This window comes from Vulpes lagopus, chromosome 15 (assembly GCF_018345385.1).
Source record: "Vulpes lagopus strain Blue_001 chromosome 15, ASM1834538v1, whole genome shotgun sequence".
NCBI classification, from domain to species: domain Eukaryota; kingdom Metazoa; phylum Chordata; class Mammalia; order Carnivora; family Canidae; genus Vulpes; species Vulpes lagopus.
In genome coordinates, this window is record NC_054838.1 from 35,985,748 (window position 1) to 36,005,072 (window position 19,325).

The 19,325-nt window shown below is 37.9% G+C and overlaps 1 protein-coding gene across 1 annotated transcript in view; it reads right to left on the reverse strand.

Moving 5' to 3' along the window:
• Nucleotides 1-19,325, reverse strand: part of SYTL2 (synaptotagmin like 2) — a 151,735-nt gene that overhangs the window by 12,070 nt on the left and 120,340 nt on the right. Inside the window, 8 exon segments of the mRNA XM_041729973.1 lie at nt 863-1,032; nt 2,310-2,429; nt 5,443-5,537; nt 8,502-8,549; nt 9,809-9,862; nt 11,868-11,969; nt 15,113-18,502; nt 18,505-18,975. Of these exon segments, the coding sequence (XP_041585907.1) occupies nt 863-1,032; nt 2,310-2,429; nt 5,443-5,537; nt 8,502-8,549; nt 9,809-9,862; nt 11,868-11,969; nt 15,113-18,502; nt 18,505-18,975 (4,450 nt within the window).

Here is a 19,325-nt window from a genome sequence, read left to right on the forward strand (position 1 = left end):
TCTAATGTCCTTAATTTTACTGGCTTGTTTTCTATTGAGAAAAGGCTTTGGTGCTTGCAGAACTTAAAAAGTTTTATTACTGCCTTTTGAAAACAAAAATTAATCTTAGCTCACACCTAAGCAAGCCATATTTAGTGAGGGGAAAAAAGGATACTGACTCCAGCTGTTTTTACAATAAAAGCATAGAAGGATTGGCCTTACGCTAGCAAAATGGTTAAGAATCTGACTTTTACATTGGTCTAAGCGAGGAATGCCATTCAAATTCTGCAAATAAACTGAAATTCAATTAACCCTTTGATTTAAAAGATGAGCTGGAAAAAAAATAAAAATAATAAAAGATGAGCCGGTAATTTCCCTTAAAGTTCTTCTGTAAAATAGAATTTAAATTTAGAAACTACCTCATTCTAGAATCTTAACTGTTTCTGCACCACTGAGCATTCTGAAATATGGCCTGACATGTCCCTAATTTTAGAGAAGTTTGAGAGAGTCATGAGGGGAGATTGGGGTTCAAGCCCTCATGCCCCGTTTTGCTGCTGACTCTCTGAATTTATGTAAAAAGGTCACTTATCTTCTCTGGCCCTGGTGTCCTTATCTGTTAAAAGAATGAATGGGACACGATGGCCTTCAAGGCCCTTTCCAACTTGAAATATATTATGCTTCTCTGACATTTTTATAGTTTAATAAGTTTGGTATATGAATTCATGGAGTAAATAAAAGAGCATTTTCCCCCAATTTTTCTTCTCAGACATTTCTTTTTGACACAGTCACACACATATCTTCCCTTCAATTTTTTTCTTTCTTTCCCAATTACTACAAGATTACAAATTACTCAGAGAAAACAGTAACTCCAAATTGTACTTACGGATCTGAGCGTTGTTTTTTAATATCCGCTGCTGCTAGGTCTTTACACTGGGCCACAAAGACATGTAACTCCTTCAGTGAGTCCACATAGTCGATGGCAAACTGAATATTTCCTTTTACTTCCAGATTGCCAAAGTCTCCACTGTATACGCTCATCACACTACCGCTCACCTGAAAGCATCGGAAATATGCAGTGTTTGTTTCTATCTCTTTTGTGAACCCATCACAAGGATCACAGATATCATATTTGCTTGCCATTATTTCTCTAGTTTGCATTTAAAGCAGTTACCATAATATGGCATAAAGACAGACCAACACAGGCAAGCTGACATGCTATATGACACAACTAGTATTTAAAAAAAAAATGCCTCTAAAAGATACAGATGAAAAATGCAAAGTTATTTAGATGCTGGCTCATTTCAAAGCAGGGGGATTTTATGGTGAGGTTGTTCAGAGTCCCATTTTTAGGCATGCTTCGTTATTTAAGATGTTAAAGAAAGAGGATGTGAGAAACCCCAGGCACACAATTCACAGTGACACATTGCTCTATCAAATTTCCAAGGCACTAAAAAGGAATTTTACTATGTTATCCATCCACTGAATCTAGAAAATGCTTAGTGGGCCATACGCCTTTAGAGGTCAGGAAGGGTAGAGAATGGATGATTGATGAAGGCAGTTGAAAGCCTTCCCCAGGCCATACATTTGAGTATCATCAGCAGAAATTCTATTTAAACAGATTTTTAAAAAGTTGGAGAAATGAGAGGCTAGTAAGAATTTAAGTATAGCTTTAACATTTAGTTAGCATACCTGGTGAGGCATGTGCATCTGTATGTATATCAGAGAACTATCTGGGTAAATGTATGTGAATATATTTCCATATATGTATTTCTACACACAGACTACATGTACACACAATGACCTCACTTTATGAAAGAAGTTCTAGGTAGAGTCCAATTTTCTACATCAAACCTGAACAACTACACTTAAGGAGATTTCCTTTTAAAATCCTGTTCTGAATCCTTATGTAAAGCAAAGAATCACTTTTCCTACTCTTTTATCTGTATCAGTACTTTTATTCATCAGGTTTGCTAAAAGAGAGGTACAATTCTAAATGTTGCAATCAGAAATATAAAACAGATCTAAGCAGACTTTACAAAAGTTACCTCATTTGTTGCACAGAAAAATATGGTGGTTCACCTTGTTAGTAATTCAGGTATATTTTTGAAATCCTTACATTAAAAAAAAATTCATCTACAATGGGTATGCACTCTTTTTATGCTTATAGAAAGAAAAACAAAGATTTAGCTAGCCAGGAGCTATTGAGGGTTAGAGAAAAAGCTTGTGTCCTTGGAAATACAACAGGAGGCCATGTTATAGTAAGCAGGAGAATGGCAGAGTGAGGTTCACAGAAGCAGAGAGATATTAACACAGAGCCTTTGTTTACATACAGAAGAGAGGGACGTCATGCCAGAGGAGCTGCTAAGATTGGTTAAAGAGCTTGGGCTCTTCTTGTGTCTGCTGAGCTGGTAACTGCTTTCTGATGCTGTATCTGTTTCTCTGTCATCACTCTACAAAACATCATATAATATACACAAAATTTAAATTCAGAATGAGTGAAGATCAGCATCTCTATTTAGAAAAATGTGATACCTTGGTATGACATTTCCGAAGGTCAAAGCACACTAGTACTAATTACCAGGGAATGGGAATCAGGCTCAAGTGAGTGGTCTACCTTGGACCTCACCTAGAGAGGACAGCAGTGCTTAGCTACCAAAATAACAAAGTGATTTGTTTTTTTTACCTACAAGGTGGGCTCCAGGTGCTACGGTAGGCAATACTACTAGTATACTTAATACTATATATTTATGTTTGTGGAGAACTTTATTGACATATATGAGAAATTAACTTTACCCAGATAATAAAAGATCTGATTTACTCTCAAAACACCAAATACAATGCTTAATTCCTTTCATTAGTAACAGAGCTTTAACTTCCCTAAAAATAAAATCTTTTACTTGAGACACTATTAAACTCGAAAAGATAAATGCTAGTTTGATCTGTTTAAACTAAAAGTTATATATACATACATATTTAAAAATTTTTAAACCACCTCTTATGTATTTCCATAGTGCTATTATGTTTATCTTTTTATTGCTATAGGGAAGTATATATTAAATTATATTTATTAAAGTATATTAAATTCTACCTGCATTAGATTTTAAAACATTTTTTAAAAAGTAACAAAGACAATTATTTTAAACCTGTCCCAGGAAATATTTACCTTGGTAAAGAAAAAAAGGTGGCAATAATAAACTTTATTATATTTAGAGCTAAAATTTATTAGATAGTAGCTTTAAAAATTCATGATTAAGAATGAGCTCTTTGGGGGGTTAGAGAGTTTATGGAGCAGTTCAGGGGAGTTAGGGAAACACCTTCATAGAGTAGTTAGTTCATGCCAACATATTCCAAGGCCATGCAATTATGTATCATATAACAGATGCCAATTCAAATGCAGATTAAGGAAGGAGTTAAAGAAAAACAAAATTTATGACTTAAATGGATAAGGAAACAAATCCTCCCTTGAGGATTAAAAAACCCTCCACACCCTAGTGTGTCTGCTGTCATGCCCCTCACGCCCTTATAGTCCATTTCCCTCTATTACAGCATGTACTATGCTGTACCTAGTATATCAGGTCACTAGTGAATTACTCAAGGATGGGGTCCTGTCTTGTTAACCTGGAATACTGATTTTCATGCAGCAGGTACTCAATGAATGTGACTAATGCTAAGCCTCAAAGGTAGAGTGGATGGAGGAGCAAGCCTGGTTTCATCTCCACTTCCTTTAACATTTGGTCTGACCCATGTGCTTTGAAAGGCAAAATTCTACAGCTTCTTTTGGCATCTCTGATACACAAACTCAAATGATTTGGACTCTCATTGGTGCGGAGCTATGATGGAGGAGAAAATTAAACCAGGAACTGGTATCACTTGCCTCTTAAATTATTAAATGCTTATTCATATGACCAACCAAGACCAAAGCCTATTTACAAAGGTATAAAACCACAGGAACTCCATGAGTGGCCTACTGTTGGTTTCCAACTTAAGATTTAGTTTCAAAGAATGAGTGATTCTTTTCAAAGGAACTGTAATGTGGACTATTAAACATATGCAAGGGTGAATATTTACAGATAGAGTTAATCTAAGGCCCGAAAATAGACAGAGGGGGGCCTGGGAAGTCAGGGAGGAGGTATGTAATTTATATGCTGTCTAGAATGTTCCTCACATTTCATCTAAGAGAATGCTTGAAGATAATGCTTTTTATTTCACCATCAAAAATCGGACCCATACTGCAAAGAGTTAACAGCTAGCTACCATTTACTGGGTATTCACTACATGTCAGGCACTGTGCCATATGTTTCCCACGCATTATCTCACTGACTCCTTACAACCTAATGAGGTAGGACGAGGAAACCTGTCTCAGGGAACTTGCCTGTAGTCATATACCAAATTAGTAGCACAGCCAGGACTCCAAATTCCTAACTACCTGGCTATAAGATGAAATCTTTTTTTTTCACTTTTTAAGTTTTTATTTTAATTCTAGTATAGTTAACATACAGTGTCAGGTATACAATAAAGTGTTTCAATAATTCTATACATTACTCAGTGCTCACCACAAGTGCAATCTGTAATCCCCATCACCTACTTAACCCATCCCTCCACTGAGAACATGGAATCTTAATTAAGTCAAAAGGCCTGAGTTAAAGTCCTAGATCTACTTTTTAGAAGCTGTTGAATTTGGGGGAAGTTATTTAACCTCTCTGAAGCACTTTCCTCTTTTATAAAATGGAGAACATAGTACCTATCACATTTTGTTAGTGAGAGTTAGAAATCAGAATGACTATTAGGTGCCTAGTATTTACAAAGTACTGAGTAAATAGTAGGTAAGAGTCCTGTTCTGACCTGAGACAGTAGGTATAATGGCTAACCACAATAATCAGATCTGGGCTCCAGTCCTGGTTGGATCCCTTTCTACTGAGTGAGGTTACTCACCTCTCCCGATGTTTCCTTATCTGTAATATCTGGTAATAATGATGGTGTCTGCCTTCTGGCATGTTGGATGATTAAATGAGATAATGTATGTAAACTGCATATACCCGGTAGCTATCCTTAAGGTCCGCTGTCATTGTCACTTTACTACTTTAACAAATGCTTTCAAGCTACTCATGCTACCTAGACTAAGCTTTCACAAATCAACTCTACTGTAAACTACAGAGTGGTTAGGTCACACCAACATATTTCTGCCTGGATTTCTTATTTTGTACCTACTTTGAAACATAAGTCACATTCCAAAATCAATGCAGTTTGACTTCATCACCAAAATGAGTTATTGTTTGAGTCAAATGAGAGGTGCCTTGCTTGTTCCAGGATTAACAACACTACCTCTATTGATAGGAAAGGCAGGGGTCATTCCTGCTGACCTCCTTGGTCTCTGCCACCACTGAATACAAACACACCAACCTTGGCATAGCAAATCCACCTATTTGGTTCCAATTCTTCTGAAGTTACAAAAGACAAACTTGCCTCATCTTGGAGAAATGCTGGAACAGACTTGCTCATCCTTTTGAGTTTGTCAGGGTGGGAAAATGGATTATCAGGTTGTGAAGGCACTGTGGAAACTAAACAGCAGCATTTCCATTCAAAATTATCCTCACATTATCCGACAAACATAAAGGCATAAGTTGAAAACACACTTTTATCTATGAACAAGATATTTTTGTAAAAAGGTTAAAGGCACAGTAGTTTACATGCATAGGATCATAAGATAGGCAACATGCAGTTTTCATGAATTATACAGAGAGAACTAGCAAGGAGTTGAACTAATTGAAAATAAAATTTAATTTAACAACTGTTAGTTTTTATTAATCTGGAGCTGGATTTGAATTATATTAAAACTTACTGCCATTGTGAATTGATTTTCACTTATTTTTCACATCAGAGATTTGAACCACAAGATGTGTGATTTATTGGTTCATCTCCTTGCAATGTATTTTTAAAACATGCTGCAGGCTGAAAAACTATTTCATCGGACAGCAAGGATCTCCATACACAACTCAATCATGACAGTGTCCTGGCTATGGAGTGTCTAAAGGAAGACTTGTTTGTTCAGTGACAGTGTTTCTCACTTAGAATTATGAAAGACTATGATTTCAAACTAAATATTTTTTTAAAACAAATTAGATACTTTTCTGATTGCAAGGTATCAGACACCTTAATTATTTAGACACAGTAAGGATGTGTGTGGAAGTCACAATGAGATGATGAATTCTATTCCTCATTTGTGTGACCCTAGTTAGAAATCTATTTCCTTCTTTATCTAAAGGTTAGTGTCTAAGCTTTTCTTACAGTGAATCAAAGCTTATGTATGAACGAGTTCGTATGTTTCAAGGCCCTTAGAACAGTGCCTGGCACATAGTATGCTCTATATAAGTATTTGCTAAAAAAATAAATATTCTCTGATAATCTTTAAATTACCTTTTCAACATGATACAAATATACTGCCTTGTTTTTTTTTTAAATTTTAAATTTAATTAATTAATTTTTTTTACTGTCTTGGTTTTTATCAGTGAAAGAGATACTAGGAAAACAGATAAAAATCAAATTATATTTCTATATATAGCTTAAGAGGCTCAAATTCAGTCCTAAACATAAGCTAAATTCATCTTTAGTTAAAAGAAATCTAATGAAGGAAAACTGAAAATTTAACTATACATATTAAATATTTGCTTATTCACATAGTAGTTCTCATCTAGCCTTTAGCTCACAAATGTATCAAAATACATTTACAATGAATGACTCACGAGATATCTGCTTTAATCGTTTCCCATTAAACAATAATGTGTATGTGTGTATATTCAGGTGACTTACACTGAAGTAGTGTAAGATTAGGCCCCATGAGGGCACAGTACAGCCCAATGAGTATACAAAACCTTTTTATCATAATACTGCTCCCTATTATTTTCAAAATTTATATCCACTACTCAAATGTAGTCAGTTTTATATTTACGAGGCTTTAGTTTTTTATGTTTCAATCAGGTATTTCAGTTTTGTTTGGTGGTGAGAATACAGACTTCACTAGAGAAAAGAAATAATCTCAGCCTAATCATGAAGAGTCATCTTGGAAAGTACCACAAGAGAGAGTGGAATTAATTCATCCAGAATTCAGCACATGATTAGCCAATTTGGCTTCACCTCACTAAGCTAGGTCATGAACAAAGACAGATACATTACCATATATGTCTAGGTCTATGTTTTGTTTTCACTCTTCAGGCTAAATGTTGAACAAAACATAGCAAGATAAAACAAGATGACCAAACTGAAGTATCTACCAGTGCAAAAGCAACTGGAGAAACCTCTTTACCCAATACTCCTGAGGGACAGAAGTCTTGGTACCTCTGTAGCCACTGGACAGAAGACGTGCACCAGGGGTTGAAACCTGGATTATCTTTTTGCCTAGGTACTTAAGAATTTGTCAGGTCCTGTGCTAAACTTCAGCACCTTTCTCTCTGGCAGGAGGACCTCATGAGCAAAGTTTCGGATTTCAGACTAGATGTCACTGCCTTCTAGCATCAGCGCTTTGTTTCTCTACTGAACGACTCCTTCATTTAGCTGCTCTTCTCATTAAGACTTATTAGCACATCCAGACTGTTGGGCAACTGTTAACAAAAATAAAGTGTGCTGCTGACAGCAGACATGTGTATCATTATCTCCATACCTCCAGCACCTAGCATTATGCAACCAGCGAAACTGGGAAGCTGAGAAGACACACACACATGTCTGTGTGCTTTGATAGACCACACAAACACCTTTTTAATGTGCTATTTGTCCTGGAGACAGTAGTCCCAGGTAAGTACAGCAATCTTAAGACTGAACAGAAAAGAGTAAATAATCATTATCTTTGGTTGGTGGTGGATGGTAATTAGTGGATGGACATTGGGCACCACAAGTACACACTTATTTCTTAAGATTCAGACATTCACTTGCTTTATATTTTGAATAAATAACTGAGTCCAGTTTTGAACTTCAGAGCTTAAACCCTGGACATATTAAAATTTATTTCCAAAGGTAGATAGAGAGGCATATACAACCATACTGCATACCAACTGTAAAAATACAATTCTTTCTTAGGTCCAAATAAATTATAAATTGTTTCATGTCTACAGTTTTGTGTAAAGGTCACAAGAGATCCAATACTCAAGACCATACTGCAACATAAAGTGAAATGGTAATGCAAGGTGCCAACTTCATTTTAAGAAAAGACTCAAGGGCCAGAGAGACTTACAAAAGAATAATACACAGTAATAACATACATCTATATTTATATATAATACATATATATGCCTACATAAAAGTTTTTAAAATATGTAACTCTCCCACCAGAACCACAAATTAATCTTTCAATACTGGCAGCAGTAAATTGTTTTTAATAAAACCCTTGTCAGAATGAAATAGTTTTGTAAGCTGCAAGAGTTTAGTACCAATAATAAATACTGCGTGATTAGTAGTGTTAGTTATTTCAGTATATTTAACACCATGTAGAGTGGCAACATTTAGTCATTTGTGAGAAAGATCCTGCTACTCACTTCCTGGTATGCATTCATTTGTATCTGGTTCCTGATCTGCTTTTTGATCTACTCAGAAGAGCAACATTAAGAATAAATACGATTTTACAAGAAGGATTAAAGAGACATGAAGGTAAAGCTCACATGTCAGTGTCACAATGGAGACTCCAGAATACATCTGACACATTTTCAGCTTGCTTTTATCCATTCCCCAGAGTGACTCTTCATTAGCCACTTGAGGTCTCCTGTTCAACTAAAAATCTAACATCTAGCATAGGAGATGTTTGGTGTGTTTCTTCTAAATGCACTGAGCCACACATAGCTTGGGAGATGGAAGGAGCACTGCACCAGGAGTCATGAAACCAGGATTTAGTTCCCACCTCTCCCCACTGACCAACTAGCTATAGGATCTTAGACAAGTCACCTAATTTCTTTGAGCTTTTCTTATCTGTAAATGAAAATGGAAATCCTTGCCCCACCTACTTCCATGAAGTTGTTGCAAGCATAAAATGAGAAAGAACTAGGATATAAAAGTAAGGAATGACCGTTGAGGAGCTCTGATACTACATTTCATGGGGAAAAGCTCAGTTAATATACATTTTCATTATTATAGTAAAGGCAGTTTGAAAAACACAATTCCAGTGCAGAAATACAAATTACACATTTGCATAAATGCTGAACTATAAAAAAAATCAGACTCATTTCCATCTATTCCCCCATCAAGGCACTATTATCCTATATATTTTATAACTGAACCAAGTAATATTCAATCCATTGACAAACGTCAACATCTTTTGGCTCTGTAATATTCAAAACTGGTTAATTTTACTTCAGCCTATATTTAGCTATTTAAAATGAGCTGATGCAGGACCCCGACTCTGGTTCTGGGACTCCTTCCTTTGAAGTTAAAGCTTTACCAGCTATGCCCAGAGAGATCCAAATGCTGAGATGTGAGATTCAAATACAGGAATAACTTAACCCAGGAACCCACCCGACGCTTCCTGCCCTCACAAGGAGTTCTGCAAGTCAGAGTAGCAAAAATCAGCTCATATCCATAGAAATACAATTTCCTATTTATAGAAACCCTTGCTTCCCAAGGGTCTCTGATGCCATCCTCACAATGGTATCACCAGCAGAAGTCTTGAGAATACAAACAGTTAGTATTAAATGCACTGAGTCAGAACCGTTTTAAAACAACTTAGGCACCATTCATCACATGGTGGCAAATGACGTTCTTCTATTTAACCAACAGCTGCGTCTCAGTGACTGCCCAAACCACCCCACAACCTAATACACAGACAGACATGCAAATACATAAAGATATTTACCATCTTCAGCACTACGTACTAATTCTTCAGGCAGATTATCTACTTTTGCTTGATCTGTTCAGGAGAAATTAACAAACGGTTAACACGGCTGACCCTTGGCGAGAGAGAACAATGAGACTGTCCCTGGGAGCCCCCGGAGTTGGAAGCAATTAGTCAAGATGCAGTGAGGGGTGCAACCAAGATGTCTTCCCCAAAATACTTTCTCTTTAGATTAGCTACTTGAACCAGTGCCATAGCGGGAGCTCCCATTTCAGCCCCGATGCAGCTTACATCAGCACACTGCTGCACACGGACTCCCAAGGGTTAGAGGGTTAGCTAAGAGCAAGCAATCTGCCAGCAGCAGGAGAAAACACAGGGCGGCAACAGCCTCTCTATTCTTCTGGAAAGGGTAAGATGCTAGCCATGACTAACACCTTCTCAAACCCATGGTCATTAATAAATATTTCTGTGCATGCATCATCATTTGTGTATGCCTCTGGGAGCCTTGCTTGGGAAGTCAACTGAAGAGATGTAACTGGGGACCAGCTGCTAAGTGGAATCTTGGCAGGCTAGTGTGAGAGTGGGTATCGGTATTTGGAAGGGAGCGTGCAGGAATATCTGTCAGCTGATGGAGATTTTTTTTTTTTTAACCCTGCACATTCCTGAGTACTTTAAAGCTGCACCATGGAAATAGCTCCACGCCTCACAGGCAAGAGGTTTGCCAAACTGGACAATTGTTGCTGAGTTTTGGGGTTTTTTTTTTTTTTCCTTTCCTCAGGATCCATCACCAACATCAGGAAGAACAATTAGGACGGTCCAACAAAGGACTGGACTTGCTTTCTGTGGGAGCATTCAGGCGGATATGGCGGGGTTGGACACCTGTTGAGGAGGCTTTATAGAGAATTTCTGCACTGGGGAGATGTTTAAAATGGGTGATCTTCAAGGTCACTTTCAACCCTAAGATTCCAAGATCTCTGGTAGGGGTAGAACTGCATTCTAATTTGGGAATTCTGCCCTCAGAGCCCTGAAAATCTCTGATTTTTAGGAATTATTTAATGGAATGGCTTTTCCCTTTCCCTTTTTAAATTCTGACTTTTTAGTCTCAATTGCAGATGCCTAAAGCATATTCTAAACATGACAATGTTCAACTTTCAAGCACATGAGTTTGGCAGCAGTTAACTTTCATTCAATAAAGTTTCTCATGACCCTCTTCACTCCCAGGGGTGTATGATAGCTTAAAAACAATTAAGAGCAAACCTCCTAGAAGTCATAATTTCTAAGTCCACTTGTCTGGCTCACAAGTCTCTCGATATATTATGCTTTATGTTAGTAGTCATGAAGTCTGTCACCATTTAAAGCAGTAGCTGGGGGGAACAGTGTGCCTAAAGTGTTGTAGGCTAGGTAGTCTTTGGACTTTTAGTTCCAGTATCCAAAAGAAATGTGTGAAAAGAAGGGATGAGAGAGAAAGGATAGTCCTTGAAGCTAGGGACCAACTCATCTCCATATCACAAAAAATTCATCAGACACCCAACACTGTCATATAGAACACAGTCACTTCATAAATGCTCCTGATAGTAGTCTGTTGATTTTGATTCATAGCTCCGTGGCATGACTCTAAACAAGTTGCTTTACCTCCCTGAGCTTCATTTTCCTCATCTGTAAAATGGGAATAACAATTATCTCTTACAGGGTTCCGTATGCCAGTTAGATGAAATCATGCATGTGAAATGCTTAGCCAAGTCTTGGCACATGGTGCTCAATAAATGTTAGCTATTCTTACTAGAGTTGCTAGCTACCACAATCTTTTAAAACTCACTGTACTTGAATAAATACTCGAACTGGGATTTTTCAATTCAAGGAAACTTAAGTGTTCTAGTAACCAAACCTCATGCACTACTTTCAAAGTTCCAGTCACTTTAGGATGAGCTTCTTCAGTTCCTATGAAAAGGTTATTCTCATCTGTTAACCCTCAATTTAGGGACTCTGGTGCACAACAGCATGCAGTGAGGCCACAGAAGAGCACAAAAGCATTTTTAAGCTTAGACAGTGGCATCAACAGTGGGGCAAACTTTATTCTCACTTGGTGAATCTGATGACATGTCTTCTAGACTTTTGGAAGGCATTTTCCTAGCAGCACTCCTTTCCAAAGTTTTCAAGACAGGACTGGGTTCTTCTTCTGAACCTGTTACAAAACAAAATTGATGAACACTGCACGATACAAAAAAGATCCAGAAATCCAAGCTATTAATAAGCAATGGACATTGATATTGTAGGTTGAAAGGAGGCATCATGTCATAAGCTTCTATACTTTTATTTATAAGCCTAAGAAGGACTTCTTAGAAAAAAGTAGACGTTCTCCATTCTTGGTATATCCTTTAAAAACCATTTTCCTGGTCAAGAAATCTTTGCAAGCACAAATCATAAAAAACAAGATAACCACATAAATAGAAAAGTGACTCTTAGTCGTCTACACCTCTATTTTAGGCACATGATTTGTTCTGTGCCAGACTTTGAATCTTTCCACTTCACTTCTAGCTTTTGAAGACAACCACAAAGTGGTTTTAGGAGCATTAAAACAATTAGCTGAAAACCACAGAAGGCAGGATTCAGATGCTTAACATCTGTGTATAATCAGGTACACAGATGGGTATGGGTGAATTCTTCAGATCAACAAATGCAGGCTTTTTGGGATTCATGAGCTAATAAAATTTCCAACAAAATGCTGGAAAATGACACGAGGTAATCAACCTTTTATTAAGTCATTTTAAAGTTGGGGGGAGTCTATCATGTACTAATACCTTTGCTTATTTTTTTTTTTTTTAAAAGCATATTAGAAAAAAAAGCATGTTAGGACCAACAGAGAAAAAAAAGGGCATAATTTAAAAATAAGAATAGTCCTTTAAATCAAATACATCTAGGGGAACCCTGGGTGGCGCAGCGGTTTAGCGCCTGCCTTTGGCCCAGGGCGCAATCCTGGAGACCAGGGATCGAATCCCACGTCGGGCTCCCGGTGCATGGAGCCTGCTTCTCCCTCTGCCTATGTCTCTGCCTCTCTCTCTCTCTCTATCATAAATAAATAAAAATTAAAAAAAAATAAATCAAATACATCTAATGTTACAAAAAAAATATCTCTAGCTGGTTCTTAACTTTTTCATTTTGACAGTGAAAGCTCCATCATGGATTAACTCTGGTCTGAATATGGTCATTCATCACTGTTGTATCAATACTGCCTAGAACAGTGGCTGGCAATATGCACTTCAAAAATGTTTGCTAGGGGAGCCTGGCTGGCTCAGCTGGTAGAGCATGTGACTCTTGATCTTAGGGTCATGAGTTCAAGCCCCATGTTGATCATGGAGCCTGCTTAAAAAAAAAAGTCTACAAAATAAATCAATGATTCTATTAATAAGTCAGTGAATTTGAGATTTACTTCTCTACATGATACTTTCCTAAAATGCATCCCAGTTCTCCCCAGTACTGATTGGCATGCTAGAGCAAATGGATTCTAAGATGAATTAGATTTGGGATGCTCTGTGTTCAAATTTAAAGGTTTCCTACTATAAATCTTCTTGGAGACTTTAATATGCTAATAATAATGTGCATAACTTCCCAGCATTTCCAGACATATTTGACCAAGTTTTTTTTTTTTTTTAAAGGAGCATACTGAAGCATTAGTTGATTAAGAGCTTAGCCACAGGTCAAACATATTAGGTTACTCACCAAAATTGTGGTGCCATTATAGTCAAGGTTCCTCTCTCCTCCACCCCACCCCTACTTGTTTGTTTTAAAATAAAAATTTAGGACAGAGTATATGAAACTAAATTCTACCATTTTATACCTTTTATTGACTTATAACTTTTAAAGATCTTTTCTGGGTATTGTGAGGTCATTTAATATTGATTATTTCATTTTTAGATAGGCTTTTTGCTGTTCAATCAGTTATGCTGATATACTATAAACAAAGCTATATACATTAGGGGCAATAATCTCCAGAGTAAGTACAAATTCACAAGCTCTCCTATGGTCAGTTTACCCTCCTTACTCATGGGGTAATTTAGTAAAATAAAGTCTATCTCACCAAACTTAACATGCTGACTTATACTCCTGCAAAAGTCTGGCATTCAGAGATTGGTATTCTACTTTCCCTTTCTTTTATTTTTATTTTTTTTTATTTTTATTTTTTTTCTACTTTCCCTTTCTTAAGGGAAAGGGTAGCCCTTTCTTACCAGCAACCTTTCTTAGAGAGGCTTCAACTTGATTAATTAGGATTAAAGGTGGATCCTTTGGTCAGTTTTTTAAAAAGGCCCTATAGTTACTTGCAAAGGAAACCAAACCTCATGAATCATCTACTCAGCAAAGCTTATTCATTCTCATCAATAGTGAGTGGAGCTAGAAAATGATAAATTTTCTAAACTGCTAAGAGTGACCCATACCAGCCATTGTGCAACTATGGATAAAATGTCCCAGAGAGCATCCTTTACCCTTTTATCACTATAATTGGGGAGTTTCACGTTCTTATTTGCTTCTGGGTTTCTCTGCTAAAATGCCCATGTTGATCACGATGGCAAACTGAGACAGGTCCTGTATCTTACAGCCTGGCTGAAACCAGTACCCCTGAGTCCACTTAGATGAATGTGGTAATCGATTAAGATCTTCATCCAATTAGCCAAATCAGGAGCCAAAGAAATGCAGGCCAGGAAATGCCCTCAGGTGGAATCAGGTAAAGTCATCCGACCTCAGTCACACTCTAGAGAAAGGGAAGATTCTGCAGAGAATTGAAAATAAGAGGAAAACACCACAGCACAAGTATCTGAGGGAAAGAGAGTTCCAGCCTTGCACTCTGCTTCTGGCATTTAGCCACTACTGTGGTAGGATATTCATCCTAAAAGGGAAATCTGTGCCCATTTCTCTGTGGCACTTTCTTGCCACAAATCTTACTAGAGACTTCTATGTGGATGGCCAGTTAAGAAATTCTAATTATTTCCAGGAGGAAAACTAGTTTGAATGTTTCAGAAGTATTTTCTAAACCCAAGAAGTTCTTTAAAAAATACTTTTAAAACCTAAAAATTCTATCGTTAATGAGAAAAAGAAGTCAGATTCTGAAACACTGCCTTGTGAGTAAAACTGTATGTAACTCACTTGATTAAAGAATGTAAGAGGAAATGTAGCTTTTTATTAAGAAAGGCTAGGTAGACCTAAAGTGATAAGAACTGACCACCATTTGGGAGTATCAAATTAATCTCAATTTTAAAAACCATATCATCCTTTACATCAGCATTCCCTAAATCAACTCATTAACCAATGGGTTAAGAAATTCAGAATGCTCACTGGAGGTTTTTCTCCAGCTTTCTGCATTGGAACCCACGTCTCCAGCTGAAAAATCAGAGTCAGAGAAACCTTCTTTTTCTTCTGTTTTCTCTTGTCTCTTACATGGTGATGCCAGAATCAATTCAACGTTGCTTGTTTCTGTAGGTTTTTCTGTGTTTCCCAGGAGAGAAATGGGTTGCCTATTTCTGACCACACTAACTGCTTTAGGAGCTTCTTCTGAGCAAGGCTCCAGAGAAGCTCCTTCTCGAACACCTGTAACCTCACTTTCACTATTCCTGTCCTCTGGAGGGTTTATAGTTTCAGCGACCCCTATTTTATGTTCCATATAAAGCTGTGGGGTTCTAGAGCTCTCAACCCCACTTTCAGAACCACAAAGATCTACTGATAAATCAGTCACAGGTTCATTGCCTCCCAGCACTTCATCGCACTGGTTGACGTGAGATTTGAAAACATTACTCGTAAGCTTCATTTCAGAGGCCTCTGAGGCTGTCCAGTCACAATAGGGTACTGTCCTCAAGAAACTGGCTTGCTCTGACTGGGAAGACTCCTTCTCAGGAGTTTCTTCCTTCACTGACACCTGGAGCTGGGAAGAAGGAGCTTCAAAGGTTTCTCTAACAAGTTTCTTAAAACCAATATCAAAAGCACTCTCTGATATTGATGGAGCCTGAGACTTTATTACTGTTTCTTTGATTTCCTCAGGATGGAATTCAGAAGCACTTTGCCTGGACACCTCAGTTCTACCTGTTAACTTTGATGGATAAAGAGCCCCTGTATCACTTTCATATTTTGAGGAGGGGGTTTCAATTGCTTCCTTCAGTAGTTTTTCTAACCCAGCACTGAGTTCTAGGAACTCTGATTTAGGTTGAATATCTGTCTCCCTTACAATTTCTGCTACTTCCTGAGTGACAGTGGAATCAGATGAAAGGTGAGTTTGTACTGATGGAGATACTGGGGCAGCTAAATAAGATCCAACGTTATGAGTTTTATCAGGAACTACATTGAAGGAATAAAACCCCCTTTTGTCTGGAACCATAATGTCCATTGTAGTCCACAATGTAGAATTTTGGGGGCTACCTGCTGCCTGTACTCCTTCAGGAAATTCTGCGTTTAGTTCTCCAGGCACTACTTCTCTCTCAACTGGGTAACATGCTTCTCTAAGTAGCTTTTGTAATACAGCATTTACATCATTCAGGGCAGATTTAGGTGGAAGAATGACTTTTTCTACAGTTTCTGAAATTTCCCTTCTCGATGGTAATGCCTTATCCTGGGGAGCAAGATGAGCATCCCTGGAAGAAGGCATCTCTTGGGAAGAGTTGGCCACATCCCCGGAAGAATCTTTTCTGTAAAGACAGGAAGGTTGACCTGATGGGTGAGAACCTTCTGCAGGTATCTGATGTAAGTCCTCCATGTTGAGTTGGCACTCACCACTTTCATCTTTTGGGGGGAAAGCTTTAATTCCCAAAGTTTCTTTCCGCTTTGAAAAAGGAGCTATTTCTTTCTGATAGGCTGATGTGTTGTGACTCCCTTCTATTCCTTTTTCATAAATTCTACTACCCTCTTCAGGCTCAGAGTTGATCCTAGTAGTAACAGGTTCCAACATGATTGGCAAGGGACAGGATGAAGTTCCAGTTGCTTCCTTCAGGAGTTTGTCTAGACCAGCAGTCCAAGTGTTCGGCTTAACCTTCAGAGGAGCTACTGTTTTATCTACATGCTCATTAATGGTCTCCTTATGTCCTTTGTCTTCTTCCTTAGTATCAGCAAAACCTGTATCTTGAGGCCATGTTTTATTTCCAGAAATATCTGGTTCCGACATTTGTTTTCCATGAGCTTTTCCACCAGAAGGATGCATGGCTAGTGATGAAGCTTCTGAAAGTAGCTTCTGTAAGCTGTCATTAAAAGTGTCTTTGTAGTCTTTAGACAAAACACTCGTTTTAACGATGGCTTCTTGAATCTCTTGGTCTGAGTAATCCTTTTCTTCCTTGAACACTGGCGTAACAAACCATTTTGTATTCTTTCCCACATTTTCCTTTGATGACTCGTTTCCTGGCAAATGATGAGTAGACTTTCTGGATGATCTCAATGGAAATATGGTTTCATCTGGTAACACCTGGAGTGTGCACTTTGAATTTAATTTCTCTGTTTCCTCTCTTGCCAGAATTTTTTTTTTACCTGGAACCGGCCCTATTTCATGGATGTTCTTTCCTGGTGATTTAATGTAACTGAATTCTTTGTGTTTCTGGCTATTAAAAGGCACCGAATATTTCTGGTTTATTGTGGTAGTATTCTTCTCAACATTATCTTCACTGTTTGGATTGGCTCCTAAGTCCCAAAACTTTCTCAAATTCTCAAATTGAGAGCGGTTATAGACCTGTTCTGTATTGGGTTCATCCACTTTTTCTTTTAGGGACATAACTTTAAAGTTGGGATTCGATTCACCAATTAGAGATTTGTCTTTCTCCAAAGGAGTAGGAGTTCCACTCCCAATATTTGAAGGATGTTGCCATGCTGGTGAAGTAATGTCCCTTTCATGATGCCAACTCTGTGCCACTGGCAATCTTTTTATAGGCTCATTTATCTTATTCTGAAATGGAGATGCTTCACTTGATTGGTCAACTGAAGGGTAATTTTTGCATGGGCCTGATATCTGGGGCCTGGTTTCTTTTGATTTATTCGAGGAATAAAAACTGGAGAGATGGGCTGTGTGGCCACTTTCATCTAGGACCACTTGTTTGCTAGTGACTTGATTATATTCACTCTGGCCTGTAGATAAACTGTCCATGGACTTTACAGGCTGATACGCTTTAGCAGAAGGTTTCCCTTGACTGCATGACAATGATGGTTCTTTATGAGTTAACGTAGCAGCAGCTTTCTCACCTTCCCAGAAAGATATTCTTTCACTAACGCTTTTGTATTTCTCTCTTTGCACCTGGTTCTTGGGAACCTCACCAGTTTCTTGTAATTGGACTTCAGGCTTCTTCCAAGATTTGTTTTTGGTAGCCTCATGTAGGGACTCAATGTTCTCTGGCTGTAAAGAAGCTTTCAGGATGTATGTATCCCCTTCTTTGCTCTTTCTCTCTGCTTTCATGTTGTCTTTCAAACTTGGTTCTTTGACAAGGGTTGAAGAGTCAAAATTCACTTCTGACTTTCCTCTATTTTTTTCATAAACATGAAATTCAGGCTCTTCTTTACCTGAGCTGCCAATATCCTTAATGTGTGGAACTTGGTCTTCTGCATCAGCTCCTTTGAGAGCACTGTAGGAATAGTTTCTGGTAGGGCGAAGTACCTGATTTCTGTCTCCTATGTTTTTTGAACTTTGGCTATAGTCCATAGTTTTACTCCCTTGATTTGGGTCATAGATTTCAAAAGGTTGCAATATGCCTGGACCTTCTTGCCTTGTTGGGACAAATTAATAGATTTGGGTTTTATATTTACATTATTATTTTGGCAATTTCCAGAAAGCAGCGTATTTCCCTTCCTGTGGAATGTTGAATCAGATTCCATAGGCATCAATTTAACTTTGGTGGATAAGAGAGCCTTTGAGCCATTTTCTTTTACACTGGTGTCATCTGTCACCAAGGCAGTAGCAGTTTGTGATTCTGAGTTTGTTTCTTCTTTCGATTCTATTCTTTGGGGATGTTGGAGAGATGACTTATTGTCTTCTGAATGAGAACTTCGATTAAACCAGTCTAGGACTTTAGATATGGAATCATCATTTGTCTTCCTTATCTCAGTGGCAAATGGACCAGAGTGTGAGGAGGTCCTAGCTTTTAGGGCCTTGAGAAGTGGGGGCTTACCTTGCTGATGGTCTCTAGAACTGTGATCTGGCACCTGAAATGGCTCAGGCTCAACACTAGACAGTCCATCTGCAACACAGAAATGCTTTTCTAAATAAGGAAAGAGAATGCTTAAAGAATTATTATTTAATCACTCACATTACTTTTTAAAGAGGCACTTTGTATTTACACTTTCCACACCACTAGCTGTTTATATCAGCATTTTTCATGCTATAATATAAACCATCCTAATTAAGATTCTACCAGAGTTGCTCTACGACAGTAAAGGAAGGTAAATGAAGACTCCTGAAACATGAGGTATAGACCCAATTGAGAAATTCCTTTGAAGTCTCTGACTTATTCTGAAAATTCATATGGGGGTGCCTGGCTGGCTTGGTCAGTAGAGCATGCAACTCTTGACCTCAGGGTCATGAGTTCAA